General features: G+C 34.6%; 1 protein-coding gene across 3 annotated transcripts in view; it reads right to left on the bottom strand.

Moving 5' to 3' along the window:
* Positions 1–23023, bottom strand: part of LOC129751445 (uncharacterized) — a 561460-nt gene that overhangs the window by 32505 nt on the left and 505932 nt on the right. For all 3 annotated transcript variants that reach the window (XM_055746966.1, XM_055746964.1, XM_055746965.1), the window contains one exon: positions 11500–11684. In XM_055746966.1, coding sequence (XP_055602941.1) covers positions 11500–11684 — 185 coding nt within the window. The remainder of the gene's footprint in view (positions 1–11499; positions 11685–23023) is intronic.

Raw genomic sequence — 23023 nt, 5'->3', positions numbered from 1 at the left:
ACCACGAGCTCGCGTGACTCTACGGCGAACCCAGTATCCAGAAGGTGGTGAAGGCTGGCCGGATACGCTGTGCGGGACATGTTGCGAGAATGCCGGACGACTGTCATGCAAAACAGTTGTTCGATACGAATTCGGTAGGAACAAGACGAGCGGGGGCGCAACGAGCGAGGTGGTTAGACCAAGTGGAGCGTGATCTGGCGAACGTGGGGTGCCCGAGAAATTGGAGAACGGTTGCTATGAACCGAGTGAATTTTAGGAATTATGTTCGTCAAGTTATGTCGTGAGACGGTATACTATGCAATTCCATAATAATGGTTTACAATACCCACAAATCAGACTGTACTCCAATAATGACCTTCCTTGGAGGTGGAATAATCGGCATGAGATTAAAGTATTTTAAAAGTTTTTGAATGAAAAAGTGATATTTTCACAAAAACATTCATTCATAAAAATTGTTGGAGATATTTGTAAGATAAACTTACGAAAGTTCTGTTTTGGAAAGCATTCTAACAAGGAAAATACTTTTCAACCAGGAGTTTTACTGGAATTTTATCCTGATCTCTGTTAACCAAAGTAACAAATTTTATGGTTTTTTTTCTGGAATCATCGGAGTGTTTGAGTTGTTTTTTGTACTGGAAGAAGATTCAAAATTATTTAGATTTTTCATAGATTTGTTAAGAGTTGTATTTCATTTTTGAAAAATTCACTTCTGAAATATCTGCTTTTATGTGAGAGCTGTTTGCACATTTTTCGAAAATATTTGTAAGAAATCAAATGTATTTCTGTCGGCGTGTCTTGCAAGTATACCTTCTAATGACAAAATGTTGTCCAATAATTATTAAAAAATAACATTCGGAGATAATTTCCTTTTAATCATATGCCTGTTCCTAAAAGCTTTCCAAATTCTCTAAACTCTAGTATGGGCACTTTGTGGCGCTACTGTTTGGTTAATATCTCGAATAGTTTGCTTGTGGATGAAAATTTCTCTCATGGGTGTTTTGATCGTTTTTTAACATATTTTGCTATTTTAAAAATAAACAAAAAAACCCAAGAAGAAATCGCACCGGTTGGGTGAGCTGGCATTTAAGAACAAAAAATCATTCGAAAGAGCTCGTGTGTCGGAGGGGCTGTCAGTTTGCTCAACTTCCATGCTCACCACTCACGGAGGCAAGCTGCTTGCACGTTTTTTTTTGTTGGTACGAAATTCAAAAATGATGCTTTAATTTTAGAAATATGATATGAATTATAAACCATTGCAATTCTTGAAATTTGAAGTTTAGGCCATTATTCATTTTGTAGAGTTTTCGGAGGATTGCAATAGAATTTGATCGTGAATTTTTTAATATGCTGTCAGTTTTTTTTAATTATTTACAAATCCGTTTTATTTCTTTACTTTGATTCAAATAAAATATTTAATTCATTCAAAATCGATATTTATCTAAATATTGAAAATTGAAGAATAAACAATTGCAATGCACCTTTAACCGAAACTCTCCTTGTCTTGGCTGTAGAAATGACAATTGAATCTTCTTGACAAAGTCCAAGTCGTTCTGATCTTGCACATTATGCCTACTAGTCTTAAACGTCATAAAATTGTAGAGAATTTAATTTTCATTTTAGAATATATTTTGTTCAGATTGCATGCTTTCTGACTCGATTGGGGTCCAATTATGTCTCGAGCGTATTCAATTAGGACCACTAAACCGCAATCTTATCGGTGCAATCATTTGCATCAGGAAAACTTTCACTATACAGTTTAACCCCATAGTTTCTCTACCCATACGTGCTCAGTTTTAAGAAAGACAATCGTTCCGAAAACAAGGAAGCACTCACAACGCCAGAAGAAAAACTTTCCTAAACATGATGTGTTGTTGGGAGGGAGAAGGAACTTTTCGATCCCTCCCCCAATTCACAGAGCAAATGGGTAACCGAAGTTCGAGTGACAAACAAATAAACCATACAAAACGCCAGCTGCAACCGAGTCTTTGATAAATTGCGGTTTTGGTTAGAACCATTTTCGGTTCAATTTGTTGAGCGTTAAAACGCAAATGATAGGGATAGTGTAAAGACAGCTTGAATTGGTAGAAAATTTTGTAAACTTCAACACATCAATTCCAAACACAAAAATTTACATAATTTCAGATTGGTATCTAAACTTCCCAAGTTATAATAGATTGCATATATTCAGATTATTGGAAAGAATAAACAACTTATGATGTTCACAAGGTTTTGTTTAGGTTCTTCAGAAAAAAATCCTTAATGTCTCAAAACAACATTGAAAAGAACCTAAGATAAATCAAGGTCTGTGGATTTCATCAGACTATCCAGTAAGCACGAATCTCAGAACAAACCAAACCATCTTATAGCAAATGGATCTCAAAAATGGTGGGTGCATCCAACAAACAGTACTCTCCTTTTTTGCTTCTGCAAACAGCACCAATTTCAATTGATGTTATCAGTTTGAGCAGTAATATCCTCGGTACAAAAAGCTGACTTTGGCGGAAGAGGTAAAAGTTGGTTGTTGCACCGGAGAAAAAAAATGTTATTTCCAACAGTACAACCGAATCATGTACCTGCAATCTACGCTATCTGTACCAGAACAGAAATTGCATAACATAGAAGGAAACAAATTTTCTGGAAGGGAGCAAGTAAATTACAAATATTAAAAAAAAAAGTTTTTTGTAGAGAATTGTTGTTTTTTTTTTAAACTTCTTTTTTTGATTATCAAAAAGAAACTATGATGATATTTTTTCAGGAAGTTTTCAACATTTTGAAAAATATTTCCAGGAATAAGTCAAGCTGTAAAGCGAGGATGCTATCTAGGGCAAAAATTGGGTTTGCAGTGTGATCCCAGTAGGGTAGGCTATTGCTGAATGGTTTTCCCTGGTATCAGGGATAAACAGTAGGTAGCCAAATTATTTTTTCTTCCTGTTATACTGTTGATTTGAAACTGTGTTAAGTTATGTTTGAAAAGATTTCCGTTAAATTAATCCTCATGTTAGTTTTCCTTGAAGATGCAATAAAAATTGTGTCAGGTTTAGAAAATTTCCTAATTTTTTTCTTAAAAAATCAGTTTTTTTTTGTAATTTACATGCTTGTGAAGGATCATAGCTAACAATCACCATAAACTGCATATGGTGTTCTGGTATGTTCACAATCTGATAGCTATAAGAGGAATGTGCATTTTCCGGGAGCAATAGCAGTCGGCTGCAAAACAAAGGAAATGAGAAAAACAGCACACATTTCATTTCCGCTGGGCACGGCTGGCTTTCAACTATTCCGTGATGATTGCTGGCAGAGGTGTGCCAGATAAAAAAAAGAGAAAATAGGGTAACGGGCTTTTTTTGGACCAGAGGACCTATTTTTGAACCACCTTGTCTAGCTCTCTTATAAAGCAACTGATCATTGTTTTTTTAACAAATATAGTTGATACCTGGGAACTTAATGTAATGCACTATTATTTCATAATTAGTTGCATTACAATAGACCAGAAGGCCAAAATAGGTCCTCTGGTCCCAAATAAGTCCATTACCCTAGTAAATACCTGTCTATTTATGTTCCCTCAAACTTTTCAACAAACGGGAAGAGTTTTCCATGTATTCAATTAGGAATGGTTTTTTTAAATATTTTTTTTTAAAGATTATTGGAACACAATCAAATTTATGTTATTTTCATTTTTCATACTAGAATGAAGCTCTTTAATATGCAACCATTTCATATAACAAATTGGGAATGGATAAATCGGATTTTTGTTTGTTGTAAAGACATGCTGCTAAGCGCTCATAGAAACATGACAAATATGAAATTTTTATCAGCTGAACTTCTTGTACCTATAGTTTCGTCAACCATTTCTCATTCATTCTGACAGTTGCCGTGGCTCCAGAGACTTAAGGTTTTGTTTCCAGCATCTTTTGTTATGAGTTCAGTACAACTGAACCTTGCTAGAAATCACAAATAAATTTTGGTTTTTTGTATCCGACTGTGAGATTTTGAGATATTTTACTACAAAGCAAAATATAAAACCGTATCTCTGGAGCCACCATTGAACTTCTTCTGCGATTTTTTTTTCTTTTTGTTCCAGCATATCTTATATGTAGAGAAATGCCCGAACAAAAAAGTGGTTCCTATTTTAAACCTTGGTGGCTAAAATTGATCCTTTACTAGCAGAAAGCTTCATCGGTCAACTCAAAGGTCGCCCAATAACGTTCAAGTTCTTACATATAGGCATAGGCCTTCATTTGTTCTAGCAAATCTTCAAAATTGAATTTTGTGGCTCTAACTTGAACAATTTAAAACCGATCATTCTATAAATTTGGTTTAAGTGTTTTCTAAATGATTCTACAAAAAATCTTTGAAAACTACAATTTACTATAAGCTATCAGAAAAAAGTTCAAACTAATGTATTTGTCTATTTTATTGTTGATTTGAGCTCCACTTTGAGTTTAAGACATATTTTGTCTTCAAAACAATTGTATAGAATCATTTGAAAAACATTTAAAAGTGTTTATATGATTATGCAAAACATAAAAGTAACCTTCATCAGGTTAACACCACAAACAGTTGAAAACTAAAAAAAAATAACGTTTAAAAAATGGTCGGGTAGAACGACTACCTATAAAAAGTAAATATTGCCTAAAAATTGCTGTACAACTTCATATTTTTGTGAATGAAGCATTTTGAAATGATTTTTAACCAAAATGAAATCAATCCACCAGCAAAACAACGTGATTTTCAGGATCCGTATTTTATTTGCGTTTTTTCACCGCGATCAACTTTTAACAATGTTTATGGCCTGTTTGAGAATCTGAATGCTTTTCTACCGACAATTGTTCTTGATATGGTCTTTTGGAGGCATATAGATTATGAAGAATCAAACCGATGAAAAACATGAAATGCCTAGAGAATCTTATATGTCCTTACCCGACCTAACAACTTATTTTTTAAAGTTTGTTACTCAAGTCTGTCGACCAAAATTCGCTGGTTTTCCTCCAGGTTGTTAATGAGAAGCATCATCATCATTGTACCGTTCGAAACGGTTAAAATTTCTGAAAATGTTGTGAGATAAGAATTTTTTTTTCTGAGTAGAGAACATAACATCAAATTGTGCATTTGTTTACCCTTAAAAGATCCTGCTTGCTTTAAATCAACAAATGATCTCGAAAGTACACATAGGCGAACATATTTCCATCATTAAATTTGTTCCAATCATTGTAATTTTCGAAAAACTTAAAAGTGTCAGTTTTACCCGATTTTCTTCTACTAGTTTATTTTCTCCGTTTCTGCTTAGATCAAAGTTGAACTTTTTTGGATTTTATGTATCTGTATACAGATTTTCGTACCAGATTTGAGAAAAAAAGAAAGGTTCTTTGTTTTGAGATATCAGATTTAATGGAAAAAATTACGAATGTATTGCTGATACTTAGAAAAAACTTAGATCACATACAAGGCCAGCTTAAGCCCCCCCCCCCCCCCTGGGAGCAATTGCCCTGGGCATCCCGGCTCAAGAGGGCCCTCGAGGAGAAAAAGTTTAAAGTTTAGCTCTGAACAGTTATCAAAACTAGCAAACTATATTAAAAGTTCAAAATTTATGAAATATTAAACTAGGGCGAAGGGCCTCCAAAAATATAAATTAATTCAGGATTTGAAACTCACCGTATGTAAAATTCAAAAACAATTCTTCGCGACCCGAGGGTTTAACTCAATACACACACAATACACATATTTTCATAAGTTGTAAATCATTAAGTGGGAAAACTTAAATTGAGAAAACAAGTATAAGGTTGTCAGAATTTCTTCAGTACGTATCTGGGCCGAGCAAATCCTGGCTTTTTATTTAATTTTAAAACCTGGCAAAATCTGGGCATTTGATTTCAAAATAGTCAAACAAAAGCCCGAGCAATATCCAAGTCAAATTTTTTTCCTCAAAACTTATCAGCAGATTTAAACTCGTAATTTAGGCTTCCAAAAAACCCTTCATGATTATTTTAGTAAAACTTGCTTCAAAAACTTGGTGTTGGGCGCATTAATTGAAAAATTCTACAATGTAATTTGTTTTTCTTGTTTGATTTGGCAAATCCAGTGAATGAATATGATTCAAAATCTGGGCCTTATCAAATGATTTCCGGACAACCGAGCCGGACCCAAAATCTACCAAATTTTATTGAAAATCTGCGCAAACCCGGATAAAACCGGGCAATCTGGCATGCGCACCTAAGAGCCACACGTACATCAAAGCTGTTTTCAAGAAAACGCGCTTCAAAGTTTAATTTTTTATAGTTTTTTGAACATGTTTCAGAAAGTTATAACTTTTGTTCAATTGGAAATGTATGAAGAATTTTTTTTTATTAATCTGAGAATTGCACTAAATATAGTATGAATCAAGAAAAATCGTTATGAATTGTGAGTGAACATTTTTCACATTTACGTCTTTGGTTCTAAAGACCTTATATAGGTTAAGCAAACAGTAAAATTATAAAGTAGCGTTTCATATCTTCAAACTTTTGATAAAGCAATAAATTATTTAAAAATCATAGTTTTTAGGAGATACTTATCACAAATCATTTATTTCAAAAAAATATATTTTTTCTCTTTTTTGAGATAAATTCCAAGTTTTTTAATTCCAATCTGTCAGCATTCGATATTCAAGTTTTGATGAATTCTTCTGCTTGTTTTCTCGGAGACACAATCAATGCTTCGATTGAATATTACAATGCTCATTTTTTTTCTAAAGCCGTTTTCAATAAAGAAATGACAAAAAATGCTCTTTTTTTCAAATTACCCATTCATTATCTAATGAGAGTTTTGATTTCAGTTTTAAATTATAGACTGATTTGGAATTCATAACTGGATGACTGAACCTAGCTCTGGCGCTGGATTTTTATTTGAAAGTCTGTATTGTTGAATTCTGTTTTAATTTTATTTCTATTTTATCCAAATTTTCAATTCGTTTTCGGAATTTTTACTGATATTTTCTTATTCAGAAAATTTTGATTTTAATTTTGACTACGACTTTTTCAACAGAATCAGTATTGAGCTCTCGAGTTAGAATAAACGATCCGCAGATGTATTTTGAATTCCATTGAGTAGAAATATAGCTTGTTTGAGAAAGAATAAACTAGGTTTTTTTTTGTTTACTAACTGCTGAACGAAATATCTTTGATTAAAATGAAAAAAAATTAAGGGCTCCCCCTAGAACATGGGTGGCCAACAATTTCAACAGGTGGGCCAAATTTTGGATATGAAATTGGCTCGCGGGCCAAACGAAAATTTTTTCTTTAATGTTCAAGGAAAAAACAGAATACTTTATTACAATTGAAAATTGCTTCATATGGCTGTTTCAAGTACAGATTCATCCTAGTAAGAAATTTTTGTTCCATGCATTTTTTTTACGAATTCTTTCAAGGTTTAAAACTTTTATTATTTATCCCATAAATGTTAAATCGCCGCCATTTCTGAAGTTTAAAAGTTTACCAGTTTCCCTGAAAAATGTTGTAAGTATTTCGAATTAAAATAAAAAAAACATTCAATGGAATGGAATAATCGAAAAATAGTACCGTTCTTAAGCTTTCGGCATTTAAAAGATTATTGACTTAAAGTACTTATAAGCACGAACCTCCTGAATTCCTTCGAATGAAATCTCAAAATTTTCCCTTTTTTGCACACAGAAAAAAAAATCCAGCGGAGTTCTCAATAATATTTAAATTTTTAAAAACACGTTAACACCTTTTTTTTATTTGGTTAAATTTTCTTAATTATTGAATGTTGATGACACAAAGCAACAAAATTTACATTTTTCCGAGGTGCAAAAACTTTCAGAGCTAATTTTTACTATGTAATTGAATTCCAATGCAATAAGATTTTTCCTATCAGCTCTTATTTTCGAGATCATTCCAAAAAATAGGGAAAAATTCATTGTAGGAGTTTGTGTACTTTTTTGTAGACTATTGAACATTTTAATGATTTTGAAAACCAATTTTCAATTCAATGAACAACTTTTCAAAAGATCGCGTATAATATTGTCATCTGAGAAAAAAAGTTAAAGTTGCTTTCTTTTTCTCAATTTTTCCTGCAAAAGTTTGACGGAGTTTTCAAAAAGATTTAAGATCGATTGTAATTGAAACTGATAAATTTTTAAATCTTCACACGATTTATATCACTAAATTTAAAAGTGATAGAAAAAATATGAAATAATATTAAAAAATATTCAACAAAAATGCTGTTCCCCTGTGAATGTGTCAAATATTGTGCAATTTTGAAAATGTCAATTTTTTATTGAAATTTTAATTGATCCTTTATTAAGAACCTTTTTGTAAAATTACATCAAATCAAGAAGATTTCACCGACTTTAATTTCGAATGAAGTTGATGAAGCTTTAGGTGTTTTTTTTTTCAAATGATATGAACCAAGAAAAACATACGATTCTGAGAACATGATAATTTCAAAAAGAGCTTCGTGGCCCGCGGGCCTTGGTTTGGCCACCCATGCCCTAGAAAAATTGCCCTGAGCCCCACAAAGGCTTAATCCGGCTCTGATCACATACTATCATATATGTTGTTGATTGGGCACATAAAGGCTCAAAGTTGAAACTTGGTTCTTCAAACAGCTGTAACTTTTTATTCATTTTAAAGGATTTCACCTAATAACTTTTGTTGAAATACTTGGAGTGTTGAATTTGAATTAGTTGACCGTATATTTTCTATTTATTTATATCAGAAACTAAGGCTAGTAATGAACTGTAGAGACATTTTTCTCTTTTTTTTCAACTGTCTTCAATTTGCCATCATACGAAAGCTCAAATTCATTAGGAGTAGATATTAGTTTTTTAGACGCATTAACTTGTGAGCTTCCAAATTCTTCATTTAAAATTTCATTTCATTGGGTTGAAAATTTAACACTAAACACAAATTAGTGCATGGGAATACTTTAAATAATTTTTCGCTTAAGTCATTCAATGCCTCGCCTTCTCTGAGCTGTATCCTGCCGTAAATTATACTTAAACAGAATCATGTTATTTGAAATTTTCCTTGAATTTTCAGACTTTCTTGACATGTTTTACCCATACAAGATTTTGTACCTTATAAAAAAATTACCTTGTTAAGGTCCAACGTGACAAACAGTGAATTTCAAGTTCAAACTAAGTAAAATACGGATAGATAAGAAAACATAATAAAGACTAAAAAAATTAAGATAGGAACGCTAAATTCCTCGACAAACTTAACTTGAGGTAAAAGGAAATTAATATTCACAGTGAGTTATTAAAAAAAATGGTTTGTTTTCAGCTTTAAATCCGATATATCTCCAATTTATTGGGACGAATTTGACGAACTAGAAAAAAAATTGACCAAAATTGAAAAATATTTAGAAGCTTGTTCAAAAATTAAAAACAAGCGAAATAAGTTTTTTCGTCCAGAAAGTTCTCCGATTCGGATTTTGACCGAGTTGATTCACTTTATTTGGCAAATCAAACAAAAAAAACATTTTGTTGTGTTGTGAAAATTGTGAATATTTGCATATAAACCTTTTTTTTTTGAGCTAGTATAATAAAAACAATCATGAAATATAATTTAAAATCTCTCGATGAGTTTTTATGAAGGAAATTTTTTTCAATATTTTTTATTTTGATTTTTGTAAAGTAGTTGTTGGGCTTTCACAAAATCTATCCGGATTTTGCCAAGATTTTCGGTCGTCAATTTTGAAATCAAAAGCCCGGATTTTGCCAGATTTTTATATAACATCGCCCGGATTTTTCGGTCCGGTTACATGCCGAAAAATTTTTTGCAATCAAAATTTCACATCAATCAGATGTGCCGGCTTTCAGTTTTTTGAAAAAAAAAAATAAATCATCACAAAAACACATTACTCGTTCTAACTATCGTTTTGGTACAATCCTGTCTGAGAACGGATTTTATCAAGCATCGAACACTTTTTACTTTGTTTTGTTATATCATATTAATTAAAAATTTATTAAAGACGTGTAACTGGAATAAGAATAATTTAATAATTGTCAAAGAAATTCCGAAAACAGTAGGTGGTTTTCTCTACTATTCGGTTAAAAAAAAATCACTGAAAATAAAAATAATCCCCCACTATCAATTTATGCCTTTACCACTACCAAAACGAATAAACCTACGTCAATTTTCGAGTCCTATGAATAAAAAAGAGGTCCTCAGTCATGCTTTTTTTTTCAATTCAAAGCGTTCCAAGAAAGATACAAAAAAGTATCCAACCTTACACATGCAATTCCACCTTTTTCGTGGGAAGCCGCGTAAAAACCAATTTCGCTGGAACCGGAAAATGCACTTTTCCCTCCAACCCCCCTGGCCAAACCATCCGAACGGAAAATCGCGGTTTGCCTGCGCTGTGATATCGCGTTCTAGGTGGTCGTGAAAAAAGTTGCATGAATTTAATTATTTTTTATTTTGCTCTGCTAGAGTTCTCTAGGACCGCACGCGATATGGTCTAAAGTAATTTTTTATCCCCCCCACAAATTTCGGTAAAAGCTGCAAAGCGGCATTGAAGCTGTTTTTTGTTGTTGGTTTCTTGCAAGTTCAACTCAGCTTTTGAAGGTTTACTGTTGATGGTTTTTCTGCAGCGCACGACTTACATGCATGTTTTCTCTCACTCTATTTCGAGAGTTAAATCTCTTTCAGGATTAAACTTTCGACCCCGCGCGATGCAATCCAAAAAATTGTAATCGGATTTGCGGGAAAGCGGTTTTCCAACTGTTTTCAGTCTTGTTCCAGTTCCAGGTTTAGAATCGGATTGCCTTGGCGTTGTTTTTACATTTCAAAACGGGACAACGCCAAACTGAGTTTTTTGAAGGTCGGAAAAACTTTTCCCGGCTTGGGATAGCGAAAGAAACCGGAAAAGTTACACTATTCATCTTTTCCACCAGCGAGCGAGCAAGCGGAGCGAATCCTGGACTAGGAGGGAAAACTTGACTTTACTTGTTTGTTTCCCCGTCAGTAGGAATTAGGTTGTTTCGGGGCTGATTTCCGTTCCCATTCAGCCGGAAGTGGATGAGTGGAAAAGTTTTGTTTGGCGAAGCAATTTATGTTTTATTTTTCAAACGTCTCCGGGGGAGATTCTTTCGAGGCTAGTGTGTATGGGCCAGAGCGCTGACTCGAGGATCAGTAAATGGTGAATAAATTATTGGGCTCTTTGTGGCTTGGTGGCAGAGTCCGAAATAAATCTCGGAGCTTAACGAGGGATGATGAGGGATTTTCCCTTAGCATGAAGAGGAAGCTACTTTGGCGAGAGATTTAGTGGTTAATGGAAAACACTTTCATGGCTCCGGGGTTAAACTGTTGTTTAATTATTTCAGCAACCATAAATTTAAACGCCTGAATGTAGTCGTGAACGTATGATACGCTTAAGGTTTTGAATGTCTTGAACACTTCGTAGGAAATATTTTTGGATGAATTTCTCAAAAGTATTGATATTCACGGAGTTTTGGTTTTTCCGATACTTTAAGATATTCGCTTCGATATGGAAACTTACCGATCATGAGTAAGGCCGCTGTCAGGTGTGAGGTAGGTGAACCGGCCAATCCGGTTGCTCCGAGGGCTGCCCCGCCCAGTGCACAGGCCACACCGCCTAGGGCCACCACTGCGATCAGCGCCCGCAGTGGTGGCCCCGCGAACCAGTGGCCACAGCAGCCTTTCCGGGACCGTTCCGACGGGGAGCTGGAAAGAGGAAAAAAGAAAAAAAAACAACAGTTAATAATTATCAAGTTTTATTGAAGCTCTTTTTTACTTAAATCCCACTGAGTTCAATTATATACATATAGAGATTAACATAAAGGGTTTAATTTCTAAGAAAGTATAACAATTATGCTTTAATCTGGAAAACAGTCGAGGCTATTGGAAACAAATACATGAGGAGTGTATTCGAAAAAAAAAGTAACACGTTGTTTTGTGGATAACCTTAGAATGCATGGATGGAAATTGAATAAATTTTCGGTTAAGTTACCTAGTAATATAATGTATACGTATGCGAAATTGGGAAAATATCTGTACTGTTGTTTTTGAAATTGTGTCCAAACCAGATGCTCATTGTCCTGTTTTTTAAAAAGGATCGATAAAAAACCAGAAAAGTTCCAGTGGGAGACCCCAAATCAGCTGGAAATCAATTATTCGACCAAAGTTCATATAGCCATCCAGTTGGGAAGTCTAGAGAAACTAACAGTGATTTAAAATTTGAATAAAAGTGAAGACTATTGATTATGATCTCATGGATCTATACAGCAATATCGAGACCCAGATTATCCTATGCAGCTCTTGTCTGGTGGCCCAAAACATTACAGGAAACAACACGGAAGAAACTATGTAAATTACAAAGAGTAGCATGCCTTTCAATAACTGGAGCATCAAAGTCAACTCCATCGTCTGCGCTGGACGCAATCTTAAATCTCTTGCCTCTACCTGAGTACGTGCAGTTGAAGGCGGAAAAAGCAGCTTTAAAATTGAAACGAACTGATTTATTACAAAATTGGGAGCTTAAAGGGCACCTAAAAATTTTAAACAGGTTCAACATGAATGCATTGGTTACATCCGTTCAAGACTGGATGATTACTAAACCAAATTTTTATACAAGTTTCAAAGTTATTGCTACGGATCGATCCATATGGGCAGAGGGTGGCCCTACAACTAGGATAGGATCGATAAATTTCTTCACTGATGGCTCAAAAATGAATAATAATGCTGGTGCCGGAATATATGGTCCAGGGGTAAACATCTCGATTCCAATGGGAGGCTGGCCCACAGTTTTTCAAACAAAAGTCTATGCGATATATTGTTGTGTGGAAATATGTTCACAACTCGCCGAAATGCCAAAAATTAAATAAGGAAATATGTTTAAAGAGAATGTATAGACACGCTCATATCTGCATATTTTCAGACAGTCAAGCAGCAATACGGGCTCTAAAAGTCCCAATGTGCAATTCAAAGGTGGTGTGGGATTGTATTAATGCTTTGAATCAATTATCAATCCAAAATCAAGTGAACCTATACTGGGTTCCAGGCCACTGTGGTATAGAAGGCAATGAGAAAGCAGATGAACTCGCTAGGAAAGGATCTGAGAGGCGCATGATTGGCCCTGAACCTTTTTGTGGAGTATCTACTTGTGCTCTTACAAGTGAATTAAAAAAATGGGAGAACTCAAAGATCAAATTCAAATGGCTTGTAGCCATCGGTGCTAGACAATCTAAAAAATTCATAAAGCCCGATTCTAAGAAAACTTGTGAACTTCTAAGTCTATCGAAAAGGGATCTTAAAACAATTACAGACCTTTTTACAGGGCACTGTCCATGCAACTACCACTTACCTACATAAAATAGGCAAACTCAGTAATAAGATGTGTCGGTTTTGTCAAACTGAAGTAGAAACTGCAGAGCACTTAATGTGTGACTGTGGATATCTTATGACATTTTTTCTTGACTTTTTTTTAAAGACTTCCAGCCTCTGGTTGGTTTGTATGGTACCTAAATTGTTTTTTGGGAGTTTGAAAAAAGGATTTGATCGCTGCTTACGTGTTTCGATTGAAAAATAGAATGAAAATTCAAGGTGTTTGTCCTCACATTTTTTTAGTTTATTTTTTTCTATTAAAATCACTGTATCTGCTTTAATATGTTAGCAGTTTCTGCTAAAAAGATTTCTATCCAAAGCCCAAATTTTGCTAGGTTTATAAAACTGTCCTGATTTGCTCAGGTAGTATAAATGCAGGAACCGAAATTTCAATGCTTACTCTAAGGCAAGGATGAGCAATCCGCGGTCCGTATGTGCCCCGCACGACGTGTTTGTGTGGCTCGTGAAGCTCTTCTCAAATTGCATTTATTTTACTTTTTTACGATAGATTGTAAAACATCATTAAATAGTGACCCAAACCAATTAAAAAAATGTCAGTAACTTAATAAAATATGCACTTTACTTGTTTGTTTTTGCATTTTCCCCAAAACCATTCTGATTTATAACTTCTTCTAGAAATGAAGCATTGATTGTGTTCTTGTAAAGTCTTAAATTCAATCTTATTTATTGGCAAAACGTAATAAGTATTGATTTTGTTAGGTCCAGATTACATTATTTCTAATTATTTAACTACCACTTTCAAATTAAAATCCATGAAACGGATCGGGAAGGTAAACAAGAAGGTCCGTTAGTGAGATAATTTTTTTTCGTTTCAAGCAAAGATGAAGTTTTTTTTATGAGTATGCTCAGCAGATTATTTTTTCCAAAATTTAATTATTTCATTTAATTTTGAAAAATAGCTTGGTATGTTTGCACTCAAATACTAAAAATAGTAAAAATAAAACCATGTATAAGTGATTTTTATTTTTAAATTTTGGATAATAGAAACCGGGAGAACGATTTCATATCTTTCATCAATTGGATTTATTATCTAAGTCCCCGATAAAATTCCTGAATTCTCAAATACAATATTTGTAATTCTTTGATAAGAGTCAAAAAGTTGTGACAGTTATCCGTGATGCTATTATTAGAAATTTCATGGAAAAATCATGCCGAATATTGATAAATTGAGTCATTTTATGTCATTTACAAAGCAATCGACATCACTATAGTCATAAGATTTCCATAAATAAGCTTTAAATAGCCTATCCCAGTGGCATCTTAATGTAATTCATTAAAATTCATAAAATTAATATAAAAAAATCAAGAATATAGAATGTAAACTGAAAATTTGACGAACTTTGCTTAAAAATCTGTAAAATTGTGAATTTTGCAGCAATGCAATTTTCTTATAAGGAACTTCATACAAAAACAGTTTTTCACCGTTTGCAAAAAAATCTGACCTTCGAGGACAAAATTTAAATTGTGAAAAAAGCTTTTCGAAAATTTGCCCAGAAAAGGGATGTTAAGTCTACAAATTTAACTAACCATTCAACATCAGACGCTGAGAAGACAGTGATTTCCAAAAAAAAATGTTATCCTGGAAGTGATGGCGAAAAGTAGCATCAGTTCGAACAAAAAAGAAAAGGGTTCATTTCTTTTTCGAATCACAGAAAGCCTCTAGAATTTTCGGTTTTTTTTTTATGAAAAAAGGTAAACTTACAATGTCTCTGTTTGTAAGAAAGGTCATTGAAAAAGTTAAAATCGGTTAAAATATTAAAATTATTAAAAAAATGTTCAAGATTTAGTTCTGCAGGTATCTGTTCAATTTTGGTTGTTATTTTTTACCTTGTATTTGAAAAAAGGTGTTGAATTTCTATTTTCTTTCAAAACATGAATTTATTTTATTTTTCCATTTGATCGTTAAAAATTTGTCGTTATTGAAAAAATCACGTTATGCTCTGCAACAATTAAATCCAATATATTATTTTGAGTGCAGTCCAACGAAAAGTTTTCAAATTCAATTTGGCCCATTGCTTTAAAACTCACTCCTAGAGCAGGGGTGAGCAACCTTTTGCCTGGATTTATCCACTTTTTTTGCAAAATCTAACAAAAAACTCAAATTGAATTACCTACTATAATTTTTTAATTTTGCTTAAACTTTTTTTTGGCAAATTTTGGTTAAAAATTGTATAGTCCAATGCCCGAATTTGGCCAGATTTTAAAATAAAATTTTCAGGATTTGCAGAATCTAGATATGTTCGGGAAAAATTCTGGCAACCTTAATTTGAAATTTAAATGAAACTTTTCGAAATATTATTTCTCAGGGAACTCTTTGACGTTATATTTAATCCCCCCCTCCTTTCCTTAATCCGGCTTTGTTATTACTTGTCTGGGTTAGTTCATGTTGCTATGTTGCACAGATAAAAAAACAACATAAAATATTGCCAAAAATGTTTGTTAAAACCTGCTTATAAATAGTACAAATTATATGACTTAGCCCCGAGATTAGAGATCGGTTAATGTTTAATGATTCTGTTTTACATATTGACATGAAACTTTGTAGTATTAATCCCATAAACAGCCAATATTTGAGATGTGTTATCTCAAATAATTGAAAATTCAAGAATGTTCAATCCGTTTGTAGACGCTTTGTTCGTTCGTACGATAATATTTTTGATTGAGCAAGGGCTACTTGTAAGTGTAGAAAGACTCAGGAAAATAAATGGGTCTTATTCTGTGAGTCAACTTTAACTTCCTTCGCAAATTATTTATCAGTCCTTATTAGGCTGGAACAAATATCAATTTCTTCTTTTGTCACCACCCCCCCCCCCCCCCCCCCCTTCAAAATTTCCAAAAACCCGAAGGGGGAAATAAATAAGGTTTCAAGTATTTGATGTAAATTTTGAAAAAAATCAAGAATCCAAAAGATTACAAGACGAAAAAAAACAAATTTTGGAAGATGGAAGTTATTTCACCTTTTGTATTCTTGATTTTATTGAATTTTTCGATAAAAAATTACTTGTTTTTAGGTTTTGTGCAATAATATTGTATGCAACTTTGTTGCATACAAGTTTTCGTGAAATTTATTTTAATTTACTTGTTTTTCACATTACCCCCCAACCCCCCTTCCCCCCTTGGGATATTCCAACTCCGAGTGACAAAAGAAGGATTTGAAATTTGCTACGGCCTTACAGTCTTCACTCTCAGCAAACATTTTTGTAAGTATATTTCCCAACAACTTTGTTATACGTTTCATATACATTATTGAATGATCGTATGAAACTCAAAAAATAGCATTTACTTACCAAAGTGGAGGCAATATACTTACATTTTACTTAAACAACTTCTGGCTATAGCGATAAAAGTATACGATTTGAACGATATTCTACACCATATTCATACATACTGAAAGAATGCAAGAGAGCACAAGTTTTTTCTCTCAGAGCATGTGAACCGTTGCCAGCGACAATATTTGCTGCCTCCACGCTCATTTTTTATAACCATTTTAGAGTTTTTTTTTCAACCGTTTTATGGTTTTGTACCGAGAACTTCGATTATTGTTATTTTTCAACCGTAATGAACTGTTGAATTTCAACCATTTTCTAAGTTCTGGCGGAAAACCAAAAAAAATGGTTGAAAATCAGAGCATATTTCTTTAGTGAACGGTCCGCCATTGTTTTCGCTAGCATCAACTCAACACTAATGGCTAAGAAAATTCATCTGCCAAGGAAACATCTCCTGGACAAGGAAGATCCGGATGGCCCAGTTTCAAAAGAATCGTGTCCGAGGCGTAAGAGGTGAGTTTTGTTTTTATATCACTACTGCGCAATTGAACAAAATTTGACTGAAAAAACCGGGTTAAAGCAATTGTTTGTTGATTTGGAGGCAATTATTTCGTTTTTTTTTCTCGTTTCTATCTTTAGTTTTCACTGAAAACTCATAAAACGACTTAACCCACAGAACTTGGATTATGGTTATTTTTCAGTCATTAATGGTTCAATATGGCCGAGCGTGTCTGTCATTGGGCAATTCTAATTTGGTGCAGGGTAAGTAAAATAAGTGTTAAATTTTACTATCCGAGACATTGAGAATTTTTTAACTACAATAGATGCATCCCGAACATTCGTCAGCGTTGGTCTGTTCACGCTTAATTTGATAGATCACCAGAGTCAATGGTGGTAGCTAGCAGTGTCCATATAGTCCAATAAAACAATCCTGCGATGGAGACTACTGCGCATATCGATGCAAGGAGCCTTCAAGCGAGCACTTCCGTTTTATGTATACGGTTCCGAGTGTTTTGAGCTTTACTTCATTCAAATTACAACGAAATAGATCGACAAATGAAATCAATTATCAAGTGAGATTCATCAATTTACAAAAAGACGCTAGCGCCAAAATTCAATGCAAAAGGTTGTAAGTACACTTTGACTATTAAGAACAAAGTTTATGTCCATATTCAATACACAGGCATATTCTTAATCTATTTCAAGATTGAAAACCAAGTTTTCAGAGAATTCTGAACGATGGTTTCAAAACCAGAATTTAAATAGTGTTTCAAAACTTCCAAAGCGATTTACTCAAAACTCATTAGGTGACTCATACGACCTAATCAAATCAAACTCTAGAATGCTTGCATATATACCATCCGATTTTTAGCAATCTGGTTGCACTGCTGGTTGCAGAGAGAACAACAAAGCTGTTTTCTCACTTGACCCACGCGGGAAAAAAAGGAATGAAATCGTCTTCCGGGTTGTTTTAAGGTGCATAAATCGAAAAAACTTTTGTAAAAAGTTATGGTATGTATATTTTTGTCGTCTAGATTTATTTATAATTCGCCAGAGTCACTGTTACTTGGAATAATGATATTTTTTTTATCAACAGTTATGAAGTTTTTATGCTTCTGACGAAATAGATAAATAAATAATGTTTTCTAATTCGTATCAGGTTTAATACTTCCTTAATAAAAGGGCAGTTTATATTGACCACCATATTTTGAGATCAGCAAATTTAGGCTTAATATAAAGCAATCAAAGGCCTGCTACACAGTTTTCAAAAGACACGTGTTATCGTTTATCTCACTTCTCATACTTATACTAGAAGCTAGGGTTTTTGAACATCCCTTCTACTCTAGTAGTGTATGATCTAATACTAGTTAGTAAACAATAATACTCTCCCTTTGAAATGAGTTTACGAAGAGGTGCAGAATAGGCAAAATAAAAACCGGAAGGTCAGTGCCCCTTCGAACGTTAAGCAATAAACGTGTCTTGAATTTTTCGCCAAATAAATGTAGTTTTATGCTTGAACTGTGATTATTTAAAGTTATATTTCCTGAAAATTAATTATTGCATGCGGTGAAAGTTAATGTTCATGTCTCGATGCATGTGTGATTCCGGAAATAGTTGGAACTGTAGAGTGCACTTTTGGTCAACAATTTCTAAGTGCGAAGTAACAAGCTAAATCACACAATACAGTTCATGACAGAGGTTACTCGAGGTCATAGAAAGTGTTTTCGAAGCCATTATCTGCATGCATCAATACCTTACTATTGGCTATGATCTAATCAGTACCACACTGGAAATTGCATGCATAACGTAAGTATTTGTGGAGCGCATCATGGTCATTCTGTGGATTTGAAGTGACAAAGAACAGTCGACGAACCCGGTAAGAACAACACGATTTTTCCCAGAATCATGTTTTGAAACCATTATTCAAGCCCTTTTACTTATTAAAAATATCTGTTTGTCACAACTATTGAACACAAAGATACTTATAATAAACAGGCTATATCTTACTCAACTTTCAAATATTCAACTCGAAAACATTGGAAACGCTTGAATCATTTAGAGGTTATTCGTTTGAAAGTATAAAATAAAGTTTTTTTTTATATGGCTTTTAAGACTTTTTCTTAATCACGGGTTTTAAACGAGTTTACGCAATAGGCGTGATTTTATTCGATTTTCGCAATTCACACGATCTTTGAGGGAGTCCTTTAAATATAAAACACTTACAAATTATCGAAGTTGGGAAAAACTTAGCTCTAAAGCTCAAAAAGTAAGACATGGATTAGGGACGAATGCCTCCTGTGGATTAAAATCCCTTATAAAAAAACAGTAAGACATGGACCCTGAAATGACACTTTGGTAGGTAAATGCTGTTTTTTCGAGTTTCATAAGATCATTCTATAATGTATATAAAACGTATAACAAAGTTGTTGAAAAATATACCTACAAAAATGTTTGCTGGGTCAGCTTTTAATTTCATCAGGTCTCAGGTTTCGTTCTTTTTTTCTTTTTCTTCTTTTGTTCGTAATTCTTAGAACGTTATGGATCGGGGGCCAAAATGACTTATCAAAATAAGCTCAGAACTTTCAAGGGACTACAAAGTGACGGAACACTCTACATGCCGGCTGACATCCTTAACGAGGATGGTGCCGTCAAACGAAGCCCAACTGGAAAACACGAAAACCAATTCAGCACATTTTATGCAATCCTCACACTCGCACTCCTGATGGCGGCTGGAACAAAAAACTGGCACGTGTCGGTCGTGATTGGATTCAACCAACCAAACATGTAGACGTCATCAAGTTGAAATCGGAGAAAAATAGCCCACCACTGACAGTTTTCCCCATCCGCCTTTCCAACCCGGGAACTTTGCGTTTCCGAGTGCCCCAAAAGCCGGAACCATCTGTGTCCTCTTTCCGGTCGACGGGGAGGGGAGGACTGACAATTTTACACACATGCAGCACCATTCCGCACATAAATATATTCCGGGCACACTCGTCCACGTGTGGCTGTTGAATTTGTGATTTTTTCTGTTTGCCTTCCCATGTACATTAGTAACAATTTGTCACCCGTGTTCGGCTGGGCGCGATGAATCGTCGCTTTTGATCTTCGCCTGGGCCGCATCAGTTTGGTGTTGTGTTGTGCCATTTCGTTGAGAGGAAGCTGGAAAACGTTTTGTGAATGGTTTTATTTTTGATTGCTCTGCTGCTGGGAAGAGGCGTTCAACAGATGTAATATATTGGAACTGGGGGGAGGTGTTTTGATTGCAGGGATTTTTATAATTTATTTCCATACTTCCTGATGCGGTTATGTGGGGATCAGTGATGGATTGCTTACATTCTAGTCAAATAAAGGTCAGTCATGAATCTATTTATGGCCTTTTGTTGCAAAGGGTTTATGGTGTTGAGCTTAGAGCTTGAGCTTAGATAAACCGTACATTTCAGTAGTTGCTACTCCGTGATTGACAAGAACCATCAAAATTGCACATAGATCCAAATAAATGGGGCTTGGGATTAGCTTACCATTTTCTGTGTGCACGTTTCGAAGGTTCCTTTTCTTATATGGTCAATAACGGCGCCGGCCACGTCCTTACGGTTCATCGGGGAAGGGAAGGATTGTTAGTTCGACTTCCGTTGCTACTAGAGACCGAATACACCTCTAAATCTCCAAGGTCGTCACAGGAAGGATGGTTTGTTAGTGGGGAAGGTAAATAAGATCTGGATTCCCTTTGGGAAGGGATGTGATCAAAGCAAAGTTAAAAATCGTCGCGTCGCACACTATCGAGTACATCGCGTTTTTATACGTCCTAACTAACAATGTACTTAGCACCGGCGTAACAAACCGAATTTAACCGTGCGCTTAAGACGAGAAGAGCAAAGCGTCCTAACGTGGCACTTTCATACACGTACAATGCACTTGGTAACGATGCAACTCACCGAATTTTATCACGCGTTTAAAGTTTAAAACGAGAAGAAGAGCAAGAACGACTTAACGAGCAAAAAACGACGACCGAACCAACCGATCACGTCAATTTTTTCCACACAAACACACACACACACACACACACACACACACACACACACACACACACACACACACACACACACACACACACACACACACACACACACACACACACACACACACACACACACACACACACACACACACACACACACACACACACACACACACACACACACACACGCACACAACGAACCGACCCTACTGACGGAAAAATTATCCATTACCGAACACTGCACAAGCCTTTGATTTGACCGAATACTTAAAAAAATTAATAAATAAATAAACACGCAAATTAACTCTTGCAAAAACTCAGAATAAAAGCTTTACAAAGCTAAAATTTGTTTGTAACACGAAAACTAACATTACATTGATTTTTCTTCTTCTGAATTTACAAAATCCTTTGATTTAGAAATGTTTTACGATTTTTCATATTCATCGATGAACGTCAAAAGACTATTATTTGTTTAGGTTTTGTTACTAAAGAAAAACAACGAGCAAAAAAAAAAACACGCACACGCACACACACACACTTATCATCTTGAATTAACTTTGTTAGTAAATTAATTAAATATGTACTTAGCTTTTCAATCCACGGTGTCCACCCCTAAACACATTTTCTTCTTCAAAAAATCATTTCAGAACCTGCCACCAGGGGAATCACATTTTGCATGCAATATTGCATTTCATAATAATAACCAACTTCGTTGAAGTAACGCCCGTTACTCCCGTTACAAACCGTCAGAGCTTTTCACACGTATGACGCAAGCTTTTAAAACACAAGCTCACTATCTTCAAATCAGATCTTCTTAGCGTCGCCATTATTGCAACAACAATTTCTTCAAACTCAACATCACAAAATCACTCAAAAACAGACTAAAGCACTAAATTTTTTTGTAATTTTACTTGTTACGACGAAAACTAATCACCGCGCTACCGAACAACCAGCCAAAAGACATTAATTCGATAGATTACACCAGAAAAAACTAACATTACTACACCGCGTCTCGAAACAACCACTTGAACTTGGCAATGTTGCCAGTTCTCTCTTTGTTGCAAAGGGTTTATGGTGTTGTACATTTTTTCGAACTTTTGAATAATTGATTATCTATTCAATTAATGTCGAGGATTGAAATCTAATTGAGGTCTGTTTGCACTGAATACCAACCCATTTGAATTTATTCGAAAATGACGGGTTAGATAGAATATAAGTTATTTCTACTGGCTACATATAACGGTTTTTGTCGTAATGAGGAAGATCATTTTCTCACCAACCTTCAGATGGCTGTGATGGTAAATCTTCTTTATCGAGGACCAAAGTGCAAATCATCCGCTGATTTAGTTATAAAAGGAGTAAATGTGGTGAAATGTTCCTGAAACATACTATGCTTAAAGAATTGCCTGTCTGAAGCCCGGGTAGCAAACATAGAAATCTTTTTTGAGATTCGGTGAAACCTAAATTACGCCACAGTGGTCCACGACAGTCTTCCGGAAGAGATATATGGAGACTTATATGTAAAAGCAACCGCTTCTGTTGGAAACGAGCTTTTTCGCTTGAGTTGGGACCCATATTGAATTGACAAAAGTTATACCTAGTGTTTATGAACCAAGACCCTAGATAGTAGATCACCTGATGAGATCACCGTCGCTAAAGTGCGCCAGCTGATAGAAGTGTGTTCCTAGTAGTGGCAAAAATTTTGGAAAAAACGATTCAATCAAGACGGCTAGTTTACTACAAATCCGTGTACATACCTGGCCAGCTGGAAACTGATTGAACAATCTAATTATTTAATCAGTTAGAGGGGAAAACACATCTTACCTGTAGACCACTTATGGGATTGGAACCCAAAAGTTTTCTTACCGATACCGGGA

Source organism: Uranotaenia lowii, chromosome 3 (assembly GCF_029784155.1).
Source record: "Uranotaenia lowii strain MFRU-FL chromosome 3, ASM2978415v1, whole genome shotgun sequence".
In the NCBI taxonomy this organism is placed as follows: domain Eukaryota; kingdom Metazoa; phylum Arthropoda; class Insecta; order Diptera; family Culicidae; genus Uranotaenia; species Uranotaenia lowii.
This window is presented reverse-complemented; position numbering and strand designations above follow the sequence as displayed.